We start from the raw sequence: 21,253 nt of genomic DNA on the forward strand, positions 1-21,253 counted from the left end.
CTAAACAGATTAGGTATCAGTGTTCAGTAGAAGCTGGGGGCTGCACCTTTTACCCTCTGTATTGCAAACTTCAGCTTTGGGGACTTCTCATTTTCAAACAAGACTACTTACTGGTTCTTCATTAGTGCTAGAGTGGAGTTTTTGGGTTTGCTTGGAAAATACCAACACTAATGTAAAATGCACAGAGTTTGTGAAGAGAATGTGTTTCCACCACATACAAGGAAGAAATCTTGCCTGGCTACAGTTGGGACACTGTGAGGCTTTTATCAGTACTTTGGGATCCTTGGGCTGCTCCTATAGAGACCAATTAGCCTAGAGGCTCGGGAAGATATAATTAGGAGGGTAGACGGAAAATGAATGCTTCTTTGTGTGAAAACATTCTCCTTTGCATAGCAATAAAGAGATAAATCAAGACATGAAGCTCTACAAGCTTCTGAGGTAATCAAACCATGAGCAGCTTCCTCATGTCTTGCAAAGCTCATCTCCCATTGTCCTTGTGGCCCTGGCTTTGGGACTGAGTCAGGCTTTGCATCCTTGAACAGCACATTGCTTCTAGAAGAATATAGGGGAGGAAGGGAGGGCAAGAAGCACTTTGCAAACTACTGCCAAAGAGTTCAGAGTAGTCTCTGCTGTACTGGCACCACGAGTGGCCCAGCTGCACTAAAATAATATCAGATCTTTTGCAGTGAGTGAGCTCAGAGATGAGACTGATGAGAATGGCTCTGTAACATTAGAAACTTGGTACTAAACCATAGTTAGGAAAACAAATATAAGAAGTCACCTTTTAACACAAGTATCTTCCTGGGATCATTGTATCTGCAATGGCACTGCCTTGTTGACCTGTCAGAGCTGGAGAAGTGTTTTTCTTCTGGTTTTTTTTTTCTTTCTGGTGTTATAGGACAGATGGTGTCTGCTCATAAATAATGAAATAAACCATGTTCCCCACAACATAAGACATTTGAAAATGTTGCTATAAATGTGCAGAGGTTGTGCACTTCTCAGTTAAAATAGATTCTTTCAAATAATTCTTTCTTCAACTTTTCTCCCTTAACCAATGTGCAGTTAATCACGGAGTGAAATCTCTTTCCTCCTGTAGATTGTGTTCCGGAAAATCAGCGACGTCAAGCGGGAAGAAGAGGAGAGAATGAAGAGGAAGAACGAAGCACCTCTGATCTTACCCCCGGACCACCCGGTCCGGCGGCTGTTCCAGAGGTTCAGGCAGCAGAAGGAAGCGCGGCTTGCAGCAGAGAGGGGCCGAGATCCAGACGACCTGGATGTGGAAAAGGGCAATGCTGTTGGGGAGCAGTCCTCTGCTCGCGCAGTGGTCAAGGCCAGCGTTGTGACAGTTCGGGAGAGCCCAGCGACTCCCGTGTCGTACCAGCCCGCCTCCACCTCTGGGGCCTCCGACCAGGCCAAGCTGCAGGCCCCGCCGTCGGACCACGTGGCGTGTAAGGTGTCGGGGGACTACCCCCGGCGGAAAGGCTGGGCCAAGTTCAAGGAAGCCTGTGGGAAAGGTGAAGACTGGAACAAGGTCTCTAAAGCAGAGTCCATGGAGACTTTACCTGAGAGAACTAAAGCTTCGGGAGAAGCTACCCTGAAGAAGACAGACTCTTGTGACAGTGGCATTACAAAAAGTGACTTGCGCTTGGATAATGCTGGGGAGACGAGAAGTCCTCAGGACCACAGCCCAGTCCTCACCGAGGTCAAGCATTCCTTTTATCCCATCCCAGAACAGACTCTTCAGGCCACCATGCTAGAAGTGAAACATGAGTTGAAAGAGGACATCAAGGCTTTAAACACAAAAATGACCAATATAGAAAATCAGCTTGCTGAGATACTTAGGATATTAACCTCAAGAAGAAGTTCCCAGTCGCCACAGGAGTTGTTTGAAATATCAAGGCCGCAGTCTCCAGAATCAGAAAGAGACGTGTTTGGAGCTAGCTGAGGTGTTTCTTTTTAAAAACAAACAAACCAACAAACAAAGAAAAAGCCCCCTAACACTTTACATTTAATCTTTCTTGAAAACGAGAGAGGGACCCATTCACTAAGCATGTTCCCTCTGTCTAAAAAGGTATGCTAACAGGAATTGCAACCTCATGTCAAGATGGCAGCTGACTTTGAAGCCTTTTTGACAGCAAGGGTACAGTTTCTAAAGTTTCTCTTTTCTCCCTTTGTCCTCATTCCCCTCCAACCCCCTTGGGATGTTGGAATAAGAATTCTGAAAGCAGCAGCCATCCCTGTGAGCCCCAGGTGATCTCTGAGGTTTTTGGAGCATGCCTTATGTCCCTAGCTCGAGTTATGCCTATATGAATAAGCACTTGCCAGGATGCTTATATTTTCAGTGTTTGGTGGGTTGTTTGTTTTTTTTGTTTTGTTGCTGCTGTCACAGTCCCAGTCACCTCTACAGCATGTTGGATGTCACAGTATATTTTCATATAGCTGTAATAATGCAAAGAGCAGTAGGAGACATGTATTTCATTGTGTGCTGAAATTTCTTTTGGGTAGTCAAGGAAGGGCTAATAAGATGGGAAAAAAAAATTGTATTTTTTAATTTCAAACTGACATATTGCTGAAACAATTACATTTGGCAACATCTTCAAAAATAGCCACCATATTTCAGACCTATTAATAAATGGGATCTTCCACACTGTCATTCATTGAATCAAGGACCTGTTTTTTTTCAAAACTTTTCATGTTTTTTGAAAAACTTATCTTCTGTCTCAGAGGTCTTTCAACGTTTGCTACTTTTGCTTTAAACTCCAGCTGCAAGAGGGTTGGGTGTGCAGTGTACCTTAGAGCAGCTCAGCATATTTGAAACATCACTAACAGGTCCTGCAGATTTGCCTCCCGATGAAAATATACTGTGGCATTTATGTCCTGTTCTGCTATGAATCTGCTCTTTTAATTCTTGTTAAATTATTATTCAGAAGTTTCTGTTTTGATAATGTTCATTGTAGCCAAAGGCTTTCACAGAATTTTGAACGATTTTAGATGGTGGCATTTTCCTCTACATCCAGATGTATCGTTCCTGGTCTAATCTAGCTTGGAAGCAAATGGATAGTAGAGGTAGAAATACAGTGCTTACTGTATGCAAGTGCTATTGTAGCAAGGAAACAAAGAGATCTGCTTCTTAAAGAAGGAGATGTTTCCAAAATTTATATTTTCATAACTTTTTTCAGAGAAAGATTGAAGCACTTTACCAAAACTATTCTTCATTATTCATATAGGGTAGCATAGATGGTATCATGACTTCTGTTCTCGCCTTGGGATACAGGTGTACCTCCACAATATATTCACTCCACTGATCTGGTATGTTCACTGCTTAACAGTAGCTTAGATCTCAGAAGTACGGTACCATACCACACTTTAAGGGGTTTTCATTTTTAATGGCAATAGGTCTTAATGCTGTGTGTGTTAAGTCTCGTTCTTTTTCCTTGGTACTAAGTCTTTTACAAAGAAACACGGGATTTTTTGGGGAAGACTGTCATTCATGTTAAGTACAGAAGAGGCAAGGAATACAATCAATTTTAATGATTTCTGCTGGCCTGATGCTTGCACAATGCAATGCAGAACTGTGTCAGACATCCCTGGGGAGTTGGGACCTCCACTGATGACTGGCACAGTGGTGAGGCCATGCTGTGCAAACCTCCCAGCTCAGGTCCTGCTGTCAGAGTGTTTGTTTGTACCTGTTCCTGCAGCAATTGCCCTTGCTCTCAAAGATAACAATTATTCCAAGTTCTGCACCACCATTTCTAAGTCCAGAGGCAAGTGGTTTAGGATTGGCTTTCATTGTCTTACTCCTTGGTTTGGTATGGAGGTGCCTACAGATTGTGAATTCTTACCCAAGGATTGAAATACTCCTGAGAAACAACTCTTGGGTTCAAATCTGTAGGTTACTTTCTTCTCTCCCTCAAGAAAAGGCAAGCAGGAAAGTGAGATACTCTGAAACCAAGAAGCTACTTCCTCAACTTATTTCTGGTTCCATGTTTAGGTTTTTCCAGTGGTACCTGGTTTCTTTTACAGTTGCTCACTGCAGACCTGCAGTGCTGAGGAAGGTGCTTTCTGACCAAAGCCATGCTGTTTGTGTTTGGTGCTTTAATCACTCTAATTAGCAGCAGCTACCTGCAACAGCAATGGCATGGCTGCCACAGAAATCCATCCATCCACAGTTTCTGTGATGAACTTTGTCATGATTTCTTTCTAGTCTTAGACAGTAACTACCACATAAGTAAACCCCAGGTGTACTGATACACAAGGACTTGTAATTGATTTACAAAAGTTCTAGCAAGTTTTTAAGAGACTGACTTGGAGTCAGTTTCCTGATCCAGGCAAATTCCTCACCAGCATGATATTCATGACACTTCTCCATAAAATTTTTGAAAGGCTGAAAGTCTTAGCAAATCCTTTGTGAAAGTGTCACCCATTTATCTGCAGTTGGATAAACATGGACATGAGCTTATCCCAGGTGGACAAGGGAGGAAATGTTTACAGCCTCCCAAGTATGTGCCTAGTATCTCCAGAACTGCAGTGCAGACCTAAAATAGAATGTGCAGTTGCAGGTTACCTGGCCCTTTGTTGCTGATACTGAATTGATGTTTCTCAGTGATATTTTTGTGTGCCCTCAGGGATACGTTAAAGGTTATTCTGCTGCTGCTGATTGCCCAGCCTGGAATCCCAGCAGGATGAGCCCCAGAAGCCCCCTAATTGTAATAATTGCCCAGCCTGTGAACAAAGGCAGACAAGTCCCCATTTTCTGGGGATGCTTCTTGTGTAGCCTGATACTCAGAATGATACCAAACCCCTCTCCACACTGTATAACAGTGTGTGGGTGCACCCAGTCCTTTCCTAAGGCTTTTTTCAGGCTCTTACAATGGCCTATAAAGACATTTATTGTTTGTAAAGCCTTCAAAGATTGTAACACACTCCTGAATTCCACTTAAAACTTAATGTCTTTGAAGATTATGACCAAATTTCATTTTATTACGGTCATGAAATGGCAGAGAAACTCTGCTTACTCCTTACAATGACACCTTCAGTGTGCCTGCTCCAGGTGAGCCCTGACAGGTCAGTCAGACCTGTACAGCTGTAACTGAGATTAGACCAATTTTTATGAACTGTCAGGCACTAAAACTGGTTGTAGGAGAGTATATCATCCCTCAGCAACCTGTGTTTGTTGTAAGAGAGTTAAAAAAAACAACAAAACTATCTAGGATGAGCTTTGGTGTTTGGATTCCCTGCTACTGAGTGGTTAAAAAATCAACAAATCCATGCCCACTCCTTTGAACCTTGGACTAATCTGAACCTGTGCTATGGTGCTCAGGCTCTGCTGATGCAGTACTTCTCCTTTAAAAAGTGGCTGACAGCCCCTGTGTTACAAATCCATCTTTCTCCACTGAGCCTTACACTCAGACAGATGCCTATGGCTGGATGGCATGCAGATCCATCATAATTGTTATTAGTTCTTTGATTTTATTTGTCAGCTTTTCCTTTTTCTCTCGTTCCTCTCTACATGTTGGTTAAGCCTTTTCACTGAAATTATTTTCCACCTTAGAAATGAAGGATCTCTGAAAATAAGACTTTGCCCCTTCACAAGAAAATGCTTGTAGACAGTGTAAAGAAAAAACCCAAACAAAAACCAAAGCCTCAGTTTTAACTTTGTTCTGGCATAGTGCTTCTGCCATTTAACAACCTGCTAAATGACCTGCATCATTCTAAAAGAGATGATGTGTTCCACTTTAACTATATGGTGTAATTAAACGTCAGCCAAAAGAAGGTAGTTGAGAAAAGGAACCTGTATTATGATTTGGTCAAATGGGAACTTCTGAAAGTTCATGCTTCAGTGGTTACAAAGAATACAAATATGCAGCACGTGAAAAAGGATTAAAAAAGCAAACCCCAGCCCTCACCCCTACTTTGTTCAGATGCATTTACTTCTGTCTGGTATTACAAGTGTACCTTTGAAAACACCATTCTTCCTTTAAATCTCTTCCACAGTTCTGGCCTGAATCCCAGCGAGCACCCTGTTTAACAGCTTCGAAGGTGATGTTCTGTTTCTACAGTACTTCCCTTTAAGGAACTGAACAAGATACTTACTGTGACTATCTGGTGATATATTTTCAATCACTCTTAACCAATCTGTGAAAAAAATTACTACATAATTTGTCTTTACTATATAAACAACAATGTGTATGATTACACTTGTGCAGATGTGTGTACATACACATATATATATATAATATCTATGTATAGATAAGTCTGTGGATTGCATTTCTGTTAAGTAAAAGCACATTCCTCATTAATTCCAGTCCAAGAAGGGAGCTTAAATCTTCCTGGTAGACATCCACTGAGTGTCCTGTTAGTGTCTTGTTTGTTAACTGTTGAACTTCTAAGGCCATGATTTTTGATTTTTCTAGCTGGCCTCAACTTCATACTGTGAGTCTGGTAAATAGTGTGACTGAGAGAAGATCTGGTGAGGATCATGATAGTCAGGAAAGAGAAATCCATGTGAAATTGGAAAAATGGTGTACCTAGTTATTGGGGATAAGGCTGCTGTTTCTAGCTCACAGTATCTCTGAAGCCAAGCTGCCCTGGTAGTGTTTCTCATGGCTTTTCCAGCAAGAGAGATGGTGGAATAGATGGATTCACTTTTTTTCTGGTACCAGGGGCTGTCTCAAAGGTGCTGAGCCTAGCCTTCTTCTCATGGGCAGCAAAAAACATGGTTGCTGCACCTCTGCTTTCTTGTCCTGGTGTTAGGTGGTAAAAAGCATCTTCTAAATTATTCATTTCCACATAGTCTCCTGTGGGTGTATTGGCAATAACAAAGTCTGTGTTTTAGCTGCACTTGTGATACATCAAGACAAACTTTTTAGAGAGTCCCGTGCAGGGGAAGCTCCAGAAATTCGAGGCGAGGCACAGTAGGATACTGTATCCTCCAATCTGACATCATTTTGACCACATTATTGTGGGAAGCATTGATTCAATTAAATTAAAATAAAGCTTTTTTTGCAATAAGATGTATCCAGCATTTAGCCTTAAGACCCTTTCATAAGTGATATAATTCAAACTGTGATTCCATTCTTCTTCCTTCTTAATGTTCTGTAGTATTTACAGTGTTGCCTAAAGATGAAGCACTTTGATTAGCTTTCTAAATCTAATGGAAATCACTTGCTGGTAATCACATTTCTTTCTCCACTTATTGCCTTCTTATTAGGATAATTAATTACTCCAATTGCCCTCTCCCCTCATAAAACAAAGAGACATAGCTATTGTCTAAACACTTTTGTATATCAGGGAGCCAACCCGTCAAATTGCAAAAGTGTTTTGGTTTAGAGATTTTTTTCTACAGATCAACAAAGCTAATGTGAATTTACCTGCAACTGTAATTTGTTTCAAGCTGATTGTTGAGTGTTGTGTAAACATATTTGATGTGTAATCCCAGAACATTTCTGTAACTGGATCCAAATGCCTAATATTAACTAAACAGTTCAGGGTTTTCACTACCTGTTCTGAAAGGCTCATGGGTTTTTTTCTTCTTCCCACTAAATCTGTGACCACTAACATAGAAAAAGAATCATTTTAGCTGTAGATGAAAGAAGTTCAATAATCTTGTATCAGGATGAACTGCTATATAAAGAAATACCAAGTTTTCCAATGAATGTGTTATATTATTGTACCTACATACAATCAATATTTGTACATCTGTTGGAGACCTGTCTGCGTTTCAATATTTAGCCACCACTGCATGGACACTTGATTGATATGCAGTTAATGCAGTTGCTTTGGCGCTTTTCAATGTACTTCACTTGTTTTTATCCTTTCAGAAATCCACCAAATACTCTCAGTTCTTTTTCTTTGCATTTGTCACTTTGTTCAATGAAGCATGACTAGAAACAGAGAATGAGTAGATACTATTTTTGTGGTCAGCAAAGCAGCTGCCAGTAGATAGACAGTGTGTGTATGTATGTATGTATACGCACTGTCTGGGAATGTTTCAGATACAAATGCAGCCACCTCCATTAATGATATCCCTAGTCAACATTTTTAAACAAGCACAAATAATATTTGTAAAAAAAGAAGTTTAATTTTATTTATTATAGTAATAAACTATTTTATACATTACTGTTGCTTTGGTGTGCTTTTCTCTGTGTTGAATATATGCTCATAAGATCAACAAGGTGGTTTTAAATTACTCTCTGGAACTTCTGGCTAGCAGTTTTGTTGCTGTTGGTTTGTATCTCAAGTGTTATCAGTGGAGCAGTGGGATGTTATTGCTTTGGTTGTAAATGATTCAGGTCGTTTTTCAGGTTTTTCTGCTGTATATCAGTGCAAAGGGACTCACATTTCCAGGTTCACTGTAAACTAAACTTAGGTGCTCTGTAAAGTGAATATCCTGACACCCTTGGCAGTGTTCAGTGCTGTGGACCTCAGTCGTGCCCAGGTATCTGCGGAGCAAAAAGAGATCACCAGACCCCAGAGGATTGTCTGTGACCTGTCTGAAATGATTGTCCCATGTCCTGAAGGTACATATCTGTAATTGATCTTTGTTTTAGACTGTGTTCACTACTGCAGTATCTGAGAACTTCTACAGAACTCATGGAAAACAGAGATCAAAGAAGCTTCTGGTTTCCTGTCATCTGCTGCAGAAGATAGTGACCTCACCATGGACTTACACAAAGACAAACCCCACAGAGGAAGCCCCTGGCAGTGACAGGCAGCAGTGAATGTTACTTTGTTGGCTTCCTTAGCAAGGGAATCAGTAAACAAAGGTCATGGGAATGGGAGATCCTTTCAGATCAGGATGAACACACGTGACAGGGTCACAGTCAGCAGTCATTCCTGCAGGCCAGAAGCCGTGCTGAAGTTCATACAAAGTTTTAGTCTTCAGGATGTCAGCCTGGGCCCTGTGAGCTTTGCAGACATTTTTGTGGTTCATTCTCCATCCTCTCACACAAGGGTCTGCTGAATGTGGCTGTCACCTGTATTAAGACACTGCATGGGATTGTCAATCTTATCTCAAGAAAAACAGCAATAAAGCATAAGCTTTCAGACTGCTGAGCTGGGGTGGAACTGTACGGAGAGCAGCCAAGGAGCACAATGAGGAGCTATTTTTAACACCATTTCTGCATCCACTGTCATATGTGGTGTGACAGGATCTCTCGTCACTCACATTGTTTCTCTGGCCAGCATGAAAATCCAGTTTTCTTTTGCATGATGTTATACACTGTCCTTATACTTACTAGAAAAGGGACAGTTACCATAGTGAAAGCATGTACTTTCACTTGGGTTTTTTTGGTGGTTTTTTTGGGGGTCTCTAGAGGCTTTTGTGCTCATTTTGTGAATTCTTCACTATATTCTTTGCTGTTGCATTCTTTGGAGCCTCCCTGGCAGTGCTCCAAGCTTTAGTGCAGGAGGTGTAGCAGGGGCTACACAATGCTCCCCATCAGTTTCTCTCCCCTCAGCAGCCCCACAGCATTTCAAACCAAAGGTAATTAGCTGCAGCACTTTTTGCCCAGATTTGATTTGCCCAATTTGCCAGATTGCAAAGGCTCAAAGGCACGCTGCCCTGTGCTCAGCTGGGCAACAGCAGCCTCAGCAGCTGTGAGCAGCCTTAGGCCCACCTGCACCAGCCCCTGCTCCTCATTCCCTCCACCTGGGAGCACATTCACAGCAGGGACAGAAGGTTTTTAAAGCACTGATTTTTCTCAGAAATAGCTGGAGCAGGTATTGTCATTCTGTTTGGTTATGAATTAGTGTGCAGCTGCTGGGGACACCTGCCAGGCACACGGGGTCTTTACCCATCTGGGTGTGCAGCAGCAGCGGCCAGCAGTGCATCAGTTTGTGGGGAGGTGAGTGCTGCCTATGCAGTTTTAAGTTCTGCATTTGGTAATGGAGGTTCTTTAGTTGCTCTGTGGTGCATTTTAAAGCCGTGTTAAAGTCAGAAGCACTCTGTCTCTAGTGCTTTTTTGCAGTGGAGTAAAGACAACCAGCACAAACCAGCTCTTCTGTGCTGTGAGAGCCTGTGAGAGTTCAGTGGGACTGAACTGCAGCAAATCCCTCCCCCTCACACATGTGTGCAATAGCAATGGGTTTTATTTGCTCCCAGAGCACTAAGTAAAAATCAAAACCATTCCTGTTCAGCATGTCCCAGCAGTGTGTGTGCCTGGTGCAGGGCAATGCTCAGGAGACCCCAACAAAGCTCGGGGAGAGCACTGAGCCCCTCACCCAGTGGGAAGCAGGTGCTGCCCCCAACACAGAGGCTGAGAAGACCTTGGCTGATTAGCTGTTCTCTGTGCTTGCCTTCTGCTCCAGGAGTTAGGCTGGTTAGTAAGGATGTGTAGCCAACCAGAAAATGCTGGGAAGAATGCCGTGTTGCTATGGTATCTATTGCTGCCAGAGGTGTCAGGGGTTTAATTGCAACACACATATAAAGAATCTCAGCCAATACAAGTATTTTCACCTAGAAGATTGAGTCTGTGCTTCTTTCATTCTAACTCACCACAACTTCTGTGTTGGTATGTGGCAGCTGGGGGAACTAACATGTCCTGTTCTTGAAAGACAGGACGAGTAAAAACCTGTGAGAAATCCAAAAAAGGCATTAGGGAAAGTGAACTCCTGAAGCCTGTCAGAAGTAGCTACCGAGATGCTCATGCACAGCTGTATCTGTAAAATACATGTGCTCAAGCCTTGTCTTTTTGCTTTTTTTTCCCTTTCCTTTTCCATTCCTGCTTCCCCTTTCCTAATTAAGTTCAAGTCCTTACATAGTACAGCCAAATTCAAATTTAAGCTGCCCCATGGCACAGGTGTAGGTTTAAAACAAGCTTAAGTTTGGCAGCTCCATCCATCATCACCAATTCCGAAGCTTTCTCCCTGCAGCTCCACTTTAAGTATTTACGGAGGCAGAAGTGTCTGAGAAACCTTGCAGAGGTTTTGGTTCTTTTTAAGATTTGCTTCCTTGTAGAGATTTTCTTGAAGATATTTCTGTTCAGGTGGATGAGGGTGAAGTATGAGCTTTGCTATTAATTCCTGCCTGGGGAGGGGGACACAGGCCCCCTGTAAATGTCACTGCAGTTTCTATGTGCAAATCTGAGGGTTTTGTGCTTTTGCACTGGAATTTCCTTCCACATTCCCAGTCTCCCAGCTTACAAAACTGGGGGCACAACGAAACTGTGCTGGAGTATCTTACACGTGTGGATTTTCTATAAAAGGAAGATTATGGCCTCTTCTTCATCAGGGGCTGCCACTTGGGGGAAATGCTAAGCAGCAGTAGCACAGGGAGTGCACTACTAAGCCTGGGAGTTACTGTGTGCTCAGCAATGGGACCAAAAAGACAGCTCAACAAGAAAAGCAAGCAGGGCTTAGAGAGGAAAAATAGATTGCTTTCAAAGCTCTCCAGCAATCTTTTTTGGTGAGTTTTACAGTTAAGCAGAAGGTACTTTAGAAGAACCAGTGATAACAGGAAAAGGTGTTGAACACTCTCAGCATGAGAACTGGGAAGAAAGCTAAGATAATCCATATAGTGCCCCAAGTCAACATGAAGTATTTATTTTTTTTTTCATTTAGAATGATAACACTGCACATACAACCTGGATAGTGGAAGTGAACAGAGAAAAATGTAAAGCTGTTCAGCTGAAAGCTAAATTGGAAGAAGCATCCTTTAGGAAAGTGTACAGGAAGTGTGCATGAAATACTGCATGAAATTACAATTCTGCCAACACAAATCATAAATAGCTCTGTAAAACGGGGTGGGTGCCTCTCATTTGTGAGCAGCAAATAGAGCAGCTATGGCCAGGTGTGCTGAAAGGCTGCAGGCTGGTTGCTCTGACCCCAGTCTAAACCAGGGAGAAGAGTGTAAGGTCACAGCAGCAAATGGAAGCAGCATATAATGTAGCTGAAGTACAGCCCTGGATACCCATCTTTGTAGCTTGAATTTGCTGCATTTCCTTTACCCAGGAAAATCCATTATGGAGGAAACCTGTCTGTGTCTCACATAAGCATCCGAGGAAAACCTTGGAAAATGAGGTGTGAGAGGGTGGGTTTCTAGGTTACACTCACAGAGGGGGCAGACATTAGGGAGGGAGCAGGAAAGGGAAGCACAACACTGGCACAAGGGCAAATGGGACTGACTGCCCAAGAAGCTCCTTTGGCTGGGGGTTCTAAAGGGCTGTAGCCCTCTGAGTCATGATTTGCCTGCTGGAAGAAGCTGTGAGATACTTTACCCTGCCTCAGTTGTCTCTGCCACTGTCAGAGAGTGCCCTTGGGTTACTGCCAGCAGTCTCAAAGTTTTAAAGATTAAGTGTGGAAACCTGATTAGTATGAAAATGTAATGTTTCTTAAAATAGACATTTCCTCAACCAGCAAGAACCCGCAAGTACTCCAAAAGTGGCATGTTATTTTATTTTGAATGGCCATCACACTTTTTAAAGCCTTACACCTATGTCAGGCCTCATACCCAACCTGCAGTTCATGGTGTCAGCAGTTATTGGCATAACTGTTTAAAACAAGCAGGATGTCTTCAGACCCTTTGGAGGTCTCATTTTTAGCAAGTGATGTTTGGCAGAACTTGATCAAATTGAGGAACTTTGAGAAGAATAACCTGAGTGAAAGTTGGGCAGATGGCACCAGCAGTGGTGTGTGAAGTGTGGGTCAGCAGAGCTGGATCCAAAGGTAGCCTTGAGAAAGGATGCCAAGAGCTGGGGAAAGGCAGTGGAGAGGTCACTGAAGTGGCCTGGAGCAAATATATGACCAAAGACAAGTTATTAGCCTGTGATTTCAGCATGAATTACCACCTCAGCACAAAACTATTACCACAAGAGTAAAGAAACCCATAAACTATAAATTAGCAACAGCATCACTTCAAGAACTGTCTCATAAATGCTTATTTTTATCTCTGAATTGTGGCTTATTATATGGTAATCCTCCCACATATCTGAGCCCCTAAAGCAACCTTTATCCTTCTGGCAGTAGTCTAAGAAAAAAAATAAAAATCAACTGGACCAAATTTTTTCCATGACTTGCCTTTTAATTAATTTACGAACAGTGTAGCTGTTTCTGATCTTCTAGTATCATTTCCAGTTCTTCTATTTTTGCCACCTAATTTTGGAAACTCAAATGCGCTAGTGCAGGGATAAAAATGCTGCGGTCCATAAAACTTAATTAATTTTGTCAAGAAAGATCAGCTCTAGAAGGAGTGCCAATACAATTTAAATGCCACAGGTCATAGCTGAAGTTATATTTCTGTGCTACTTCTGCAGTAAACTTTAATTTTAAGTGGCTGCAACGATTCACTTCAGCTACCCGACCATATATAAAGCTTTTCTTAAATCCCTGTGGATAGAATGCATTTCTGTTACCTGCAGGCTGACCACTGCTGTGGAAGGCACAGGCCACAGGTAGCCCATTTAATTTGTTCTGTTGCTGAAAGGTGCTGATATGCAGCTACCCAAGGCTATTTACACATTGAGCTGCCCCTGGATATTAAGAAAGGTAGTGCGGCTGACCACCACCGAATTGACCGAATTCGTGGTCAAAATCTACCTGTTAGATCCTGATGTTAGCTTAACTTGTTCTCACATGGATCTCTGTGATTCCTAGCACAAGGAATGAAGAGATTTTTGAACATAGTTTTAATCCTGGCATCATCTCTAGTGGGTACAGAGTGCACACCCCTTTTTCCTCTTGGAGCAGCTCACTTACATTGCTGAAGTTTGTGGGAACTAAAGGGAGCGGTGCTGAGGCCTCCTCAAAGTTGAGCCTTGACACCCTTCAGCTCCGTCTCCTGTGCAGTGCCTAAAGTGTATCATATCCATTAGAATTTTCCTTTTCCAGTCCTCCTGGGCATTGGTGGCATCTGGAAAAACCTCTCAAGCTTGGAGCTGCCAGTGCAGGTCCCCTAGGCTGAGGATGGCTGAGCCACATTGTCCTGCACCTGGGTGCCACAGGCAGCTGGGACTCATTCTCACATGCCCTGCCAGGACCTGTGTTGGATGTGACTGTTTTTGCATGAAGCAGAAAATTAAAAACCACCAAAGTTGTCTTCATTGTCTTCTTTACACATAACTAACAGAGGAGCCACTCCACAAGCAGCTCCTGGTTGGACTGTTGAATTCAGTGCATGTGCACAGAACACCCCTGGGTATCCATGAGGACTCACCAGGAAGGGTTGGCTCTCAGAGGTCCCATAATGCAAGAAATGATCTATTGTAATGCAGATTTCCCCTCTTCCTCAAAGATGTAACAGGCACAGTGTTCTTCACACAGGCTTTGCATTGAGCAGTATTTCAGCTATCCTTGCTGGATTAAAATATATGCCTTGACTAACAAGTGGCTGTGTGCTGGGAGTTATTTTGAAAAGCAATAATGAGCTGCACTACTTGTGGAAGGGGGGAAACGATAAAGAACTGTGAGGAGAAGTCGTGACAGACCATGCATAGCAATCTCCTCATTCTTCACAGCTTCTTGAAGACTATCCTTCCGCTAAACCAGAGGAAGGAGAGCCTTTCCCCTCAGCAAGTGCAAACCATGACCAGCTCAAGGGTTAGTGCTGACGAAGAAAATTAGGTGGGTGTGCAAGAGAAAGGACAGGCCTTGCGTTATTGCTGTGACTAATAACAAAATTGCTGCAGGTTTTCTCAGTTAAGCTGTTTTTCTTCTGACCTATGGTAAGCTGGCTATTCCAGCTAAGCTGCTTTTAGTTCTCAGATGTGAAAGAGATAGGTGAGCAAAGCCTTGCTCACCCTCTAATCAATGCAGAATTAAAGAAAGAGCCACTTAATATAATCTTCCACAGTAATGACAGTGGCTCTGTTAACTAAGGAGGGGCTAGAGCAAGGGTGGGTGTGTGTGTGCAAGAGACTTTACTACAGCTTTGTGGTAACCATTAAAGCCATATCTCACTTGCTAGTCACTTAGACAGCTTTTCAAAGTCGCTTGTGAACTCTTCTTGTCAGTAGCCATTGTGTAGCTGTTCAGCTCGTTATCAGAGCCACCACCTTTGGAATTTTTTCTGGTCATTACACTTTTGTGACTTTTAGGGTCTCACAGCAGTAGTAGTCAGTGTCTGCTGCTCCCCTCACCCCAACCAGAAGTGCTCCCCTTTGGCGCAAAATGGCAAATGTCTTACTTTGGTCATGTCTGTCCTTGTCACCTGTTTCCTGCACCCCTTAGCTAGCTTTTTCTCAGTGTTTGGAGGTCTCTTTCTCCCAGGTCTCTGCAAACCTTCCCCCCTTTAGGACAGAGGCCTTGCTTGGAGGATGGCACTTTGGGCTACCACACAATTACATCAGGTGCCAAATGAAAAATCACTTCTCAGGCCACGCTGGGGAATGTGTCTCCAAGCTCAAGGAGTAAGTGAACAGCAAGTTTGGAGTGTTTCAGGTGGAGAGTTGTGTGCTGCCTGACTGAACTCACGCCATGCTGACAGCTGCTGTATATGCAAGACTAAGAAGGAACTTTGTGAGTGGGAAGCATCATTTTATGTGCATGCTGCTCTTCTCAGAAATTTCACATGCTTAAGTCTTTCCTTAAGCCAGCCACAAAAGGCTTATTTGCTTTTTAAACTCACACCATTAGGGAAGGCATGTTCCATGCAGTGCACAACAGGGAGAAAAGTGACCAGTCTGCATTGCACCCATCCTGCAGGCTTCCAGTGCATAGCAGTGTTTCTCCACAACAGTGGAATGCATATTTTTCTTACACAAGGCTATAGTTTCCCAAGATAGCTCTCAAGCCAACAGTCCATTTCAGCTTTATTTATAGAAACAGAAAAACTTACAAAATTATAAAAGATATAAAAAGCACCAAAAAAAACCAGAAAACCATTTTAGTTCAGAAATAAGCATGCTCTATATGACCTTCAGGGTCATTTCCATATTGGAGACAGAAGTTCTGCATACATACAAATTGGAATCCAGTCACTCAGTAGCACTTCAGTTCATGTAATAATGGTAATCAATAAGACTCTGAACAGATTCATGAATTTTTGCTCTAATGTTAATTCCATTTAATTACAGAGTTTGAGCAAAGTCTGAGAAAGTTCTTGCCCTTAGCTCAGTGTTGCCCCAAAATGGAAGCCAATCTCAGATCCTTTTAGTAAATTCAGAGGCTTAGAGCCATATACTCTGTGGCAGAGAGAATCCCTGTGGTCATCATCCAGTCAGTCATGAGAGCCATGTCTTTGGCCAGGCAGCATTCAAGGTAAGTTATTTTCAACAGGCCATGGTGTCTCCTAGAAATAGCTTCCAGGGGAAATCATGGCATTCTCATGGCGGGGGAGCTGGGGGACTCTTCAAATAAAAGGCTGGAGATTCTGTTTTGAAACAGCAAGAGATGGGCTTTTCTCTGCAGGGACAGAGAGCTGAAGCCTCTGCCCTTATTTCTTCAGGAATAAATGGAGGGTAACAAGAAGGCTGCCATAGCTGTGAGCAGCAGAGACATCAGAAATGCAGGCAATGAGCAGAAGCCTGTCTCAGGAACTGAATTTCTTGTTGAATGGATAAGTTATATCAGACTTGGCTGAAGCTGCAGGAGTGATGGACAGTAGGATACTAATTCCCAACAGGCTGAAATGTCTGCCAGGGGCATGGAACAAGTTTTGACATGCTATGGGTGGAGGAAGCTGCTTTTGGAAGAAGTCTACTCCAGAACTTGTGGCCTTTTCACCATGGCTAGGGGGAATGTCTAACTTTAGAAAGACTAAAGGTCTTCTATGGCTGCTCTTCAGTGTCAGTTTAAAACAAAACAGTGTAGGAGACACCTGTAATATCAGACAGGGGAAGAGTCTCCCTGGACACCTGTAGGTGTGACCTTCCCAGCTTTGGACAATACAACCTTTGGGCAAAGATGCTGCTGTTACAGGTCTGGCTGTGGCCAAAGGATATGAAGCTCCAGCTAATTTGGTGCCACTGTACTGGACCATTCTGGGTTTTTTTTCTAAAGCTCTTAAAAAGTTCCTCCCAGGGTATCTGCAATATATTGCAGGAGCTGATTGCTTGGATACCACAGAATGAAGCAGACTGAACAGATTTACCATTCACCCAGACTGGAGATATCTCCTTTTGTAACAGAACAATACAAGAGGCAGATTCAACAGTCTGAAGGTGGTATTAGCCCCAAAATAAAGGTAGTATTTAATGCTTTAGCTCTAAGACAAGGCAGAGACCACTTAAAGCCCAAGGAGCTTTAAGAGCTTATTTGATTAAAAAGGAAAGCTGTTCTTTAAGAAAAGACCTTTCTCTCTACTCACTCTTTTTAAAGAAACAAAACCATTTCTAAGGTTACCAAAAAGGTGTTATTTTAAAGGCAAGATTTTAAATGAAGGCATTAAAAAGAAAAAGCAGGCTTTGCTACAGTAGGTGAAAAAGTAGCTTAAGGCAGAACTACTCCAGTCAATGAGAATACAAAATGTTCTAGCTTATGTCAGAAAGCAATCAAGAAGAACTGATGAGCACCATGCCCTTCACGGAGTAGTGTAAGTGCAGGGCACAGCCCTACATGCCCCTGGACACCATTTGTGAGAGACTGGGCTTTTTGAATTCTCCAAGGTAGAATTTTTTTTTCTTCAATATCTCAAAATAGGCAGCAAAACATGAAAACAACCCTCAGCATATATATGATACCTGTTCTGAGATGCACGCTTCTGATGTACAGAGTCACAAAGATGCTGTTTTACAAAAATAACATAATTTAAAATGCTTCATAATTTCTCCCCACCCCCAGCCGCAGCCCATCAGTGTTTCTGCAGTTCAATTACTGCATTTGCAATCCAGAATCAATTAAATGAGCTTTTGGTTTTAATACATGGACTGAAGACTTGGTCTGGCTCACCCTTGTGCAGATAGAATATCCAGTGTAGGAAAAACATCAACCTGTCTTAATTGTTTGCATCATTCCTAATGTACAGTGTACTTCTGCTCCCATTCAATTCCAACATGAGAATAGCAGTACAGGAACCCAAGAACAGTCAGTGTCGCCCATGGCCAGCCTATAAATAGAAAAGACAGACAATTCTAGTCAGAATAATTAATGACTACTTCAAGTAGAAATACTCTTGGGATGACCAATTTATAATGCTTCTAATTAATTTTATTAGCAATTCAGTCTCATAAGTAAGTAGAGTCAACCCAAAAAATTTGAAAAGTAAAATTGTCTAAGCTCCAAGGTTGCCTGACCCCCCGGCAGTCCTTGTCTTTCTCGTTTTCAGGGAGTTGGACCAGATTTATTCCTGTTGAATTACAAAGGTCTGTTTTGATCCTTTCCTTTGGATCTATCAAGCGGATTCCCCCAATGAACCCTGATGCTTTAAGCTGGCTACGATGCTTCTTAGGCACAAAGGGATGCATAGCCACAATGAAGATTATTAAAAATCTGAACAATTAAAAATCTATTCTAAACAATTCTAAAACAATTCTAAAACAAAATCTATTTTAAACAATTAAAAATCTGTTCTGCAAAAGGAGTCTGGGTGTAAGGCCTGATATACCCCTCTACAGCCCACTAACAGGTAATGTGTGTCAGTGAAGAACAGACAGACCTCTCTGCTGATCCACCTGATGCCCAGGTTATTTTTTAACTATAAAGACTCTTCCAATACATAAAACCTTTGCTGGGGAAATAATGTTTCATTAATATTTCAAATTTCTTTTTAGCAAAAGCCACCACCTTTTCACTCAAACTTAGCACAGCAAACAGCAGTAAGCAGGAGGTCACAAGCCAAAAGGCCTATTGCTTTCCAGTGGAGTTGTAAATAATTTGAAAAGTCTGTTATCAAGTAAATAATTTTGCATTCCTTGATAGCCTTCCTGACACCTCTGTTTCCTTTTTCCATTCTCCTCCTTTCTCTAGAATTCATGAAATTTAAATCTTACAGGTTGAAATCCTCAATTTCAACCTGTAAGATTTAAATTTAGGCCCTGATGTTTTCTAGTGTGTGTTGTCTGGGGAAAGGGGACGGAGAGGAAGGTGTTTGAAGGGTTTTTTTTAATGGCTTTTTTTTTTGACATAAAAATTTTGTTCATGTGCATGAATTGTTTGTCTGCATGCTGTCCTAGAACTACCATTATCTGCTTCTGAAAGAAAAGCTGCCCTTCTTGGGGAAAACTGATCTAAAGGAACCTACTGGCAGACGTGAAATTCCCCTTTGGCCTGGAAGAAGGGATGGAGGAAGCCATAGCCTCTGCACAGCATGATACTCCAGGAGGAGCTCTTTCTGAAGGTATATTTACAAGGCACTTTGCAGGCTGGTTTTGTTCAGCCTCCAAGCTAATTCCAGTCAGGGGACAGTTTAATTGTGCTCACATCCAGCTGAGCCTTAGCTCAACACTCTGGTCACAGCAGAATTCACAGCCCCAGACTCAGTCCTGCACTCCTGGGGATGGCATGTGCTGGGACGCTTCCTCTGTGCTCCAAGGGCTGGGCAGTGTCACACTTCATCCTGGAACAGGTTCAGAAAAAGTTGCATCCCCCTGCAATGAATAGCTGTACTTGTTTCATTTATATATATATATATATATATTCTCGCCTTGCTTTGTGGTGAAATACAGTCCTGTAACCTGATTTTCATGGAGACATTTACAAATATTAATCCCTTGTCTTCACAACACCCTGAAGTGAAATTATACTTTTGTTTAATTATTTGTTTCACAAAACAAATTTGCTGAGGTATCTCCAACGGGATTTTTAACCATAAAAGTCTTGGTTTTATTTCAGCGAAATTAGCCTACTGCAGATTGGGTTTTACCTTCAATAGCAAGCTAAAGCCCAGCTGTGCTTTGTCTCTGCTAAAATTGCATGTGAAAGTATGTCAATAGATGTAATAAAAACATACCTCTTCTGGCAGCAATATTGTGGTGGCTGCTTTATACAGACAGAGCCAGAAAATTAAAAAAGGACTGAGTCTAGAATTGTTCTTGTGTTTTACGGGCACTTTGGAAATTTGCTAGTTACATGTTTTGCATTTTTAAGTACTGTAAAGCTCTGGCACACAGAAAATGTGCCAACAGTGGATGACTTGCTTGCTCTCCCCAACCAGCATATTAGAGATCTTATCAGAATATGTAGCTATGCACTGGAAGTATTTTCTAGATGTCTTAGATTTCTGATAATATTCCTCCACAGTGGCCAAAACCTGGGTTCACGGGGTTCTTAGCCACTATATTCAGTAATATAGTGGTAATCCTCCTGAAAAGCAGGGAGTCTGTCCTGTAGTGTCAGGGATGGCATTCAGCACATCATCTCCTCCTTATCTAATGAAGGTGAGAAGGAAGGGGGAAGACAAAGTGACCCCAATATGAGTAAAGGATAAGGGGATTTAAAAAAATTTAATCTTGTTACTGTTCTTCTAGAAGGTGCTGCACAATCCCAAAGCATTTCTTGCTGCACAAGTAGGAGGCAGCTCCAAGCAGGGGTAAGGGGGCCTTGCCCTTTCTTGCCATACTGGAACCACATGCAGTGCTGGTAAGTGGGTGGAAATGCATGTGAGTGAAGCAAAGGCATCATGCTCTGCTCCTTGGCAATCCCAGATTAGCTCCAGCTCACTCAAGGCAGATTTGCACAGGTGCATCCACATGTGAGAAGCCCAAGGCCAGCCTGAAGCAAGCTGGGGACTTTTAAACTATTTTCACTCATCTGTTCCATTTTATGACTGGATATACAATAAAGTCAATGAAAAATCTGAAGAAGTTGGTCTCCAGAAGGTGATGATGTAGGGAAGGACACGTGGAGCAATGCTAATCCAGCAAGGCTGCAATTTCAAATTCTGCCCAGCATGTATTTTTCCTTGTAGGTGACCTCCATAATCAAACAGCAGCACGAGCTGCTCTCTTGCAAGGTAAGGTCACAGAATCCTTTTCTGGCTTCCACGGTTTCTCCTTGTAAACCCAAGCAACCAAACAGTACCGATGGCCTTGGATCCACAGTTCCAAGGAAGTTTCCTCCTTTTACACTGGGCCAGCATCTTAAGGTATGTTCCTACCTCAGGCCTTCTGCTGCCTCTCATTCTGCTCCTACTCTCAGACACCATTCAGGGGGCTCTTCTTTTTGGCGACTCCTCAGCTTTACCTAATCCCCCTAAACTGCTTCACCCTCACCTGTGCTGTACCAGTCTCCAAACTCTACTTGGCAGCATACATGCCTGCATTCTAGATCAGTATCTCTCTATAAAGTCATACATAGAATGTACTCTCCAAAACATTATTGGTTTCAGATCAAGCACTAGGCTCTTATGAAATGACAGAGTTAAGTCTGTCTATTCAAAACCATG

The 21,253-nt window shown here is 42.4% G+C and overlaps 2 protein-coding genes across 4 annotated transcripts in view; one reads left to right on the forward strand and one right to left on the reverse strand.

The window, feature by feature from the left end:
- Positions 1-8,219, forward strand: part of KCNH1 (potassium voltage-gated channel subfamily H member 1) — a 168,377-nt gene extending 160,158 nt beyond the window's left edge. Inside the window, exon 10 of the mRNA XM_015620428.3 lies at positions 1,097-8,219. Within this exon, the coding sequence (XP_015475914.2) occupies positions 1,097-1,945 (849 nt within the window). The 3' untranslated portion in view covers positions 1,946-8,219. The remainder of the gene's footprint in view (positions 1-1,096) is intronic.
- Positions 8,220-9,159: 940 nt separating this feature from the next.
- The window catches only part of HHAT (hedgehog acyltransferase), a 152,010-nt gene continuing 139,916 nt past the window's right edge, over positions 9,160-21,253 (reverse strand). For 2 of the 3 annotated variants that reach the window (XM_015621746.3, XM_033513307.1), the window contains one exon: positions 15,714-17,977. In XM_015621746.3, the coding sequence (XP_015477232.1) occupies positions 17,886-17,977 (92 nt within the window). In that variant the 3' untranslated portion in view covers positions 15,714-17,885. Of the gene's footprint in view, positions 12,725-15,713; positions 17,978-21,253 lie in introns of those variants that run through there. The other variant, XR_001520425.3, reaches the window with a different exon arrangement.

The sequence above is a fragment of the Parus major genome, chromosome 3, assembly GCF_001522545.3.
Source record: "Parus major isolate Abel chromosome 3, Parus_major1.1, whole genome shotgun sequence".
NCBI lineage: Eukaryota > Metazoa > Chordata > Aves > Passeriformes > Paridae > Parus > Parus major.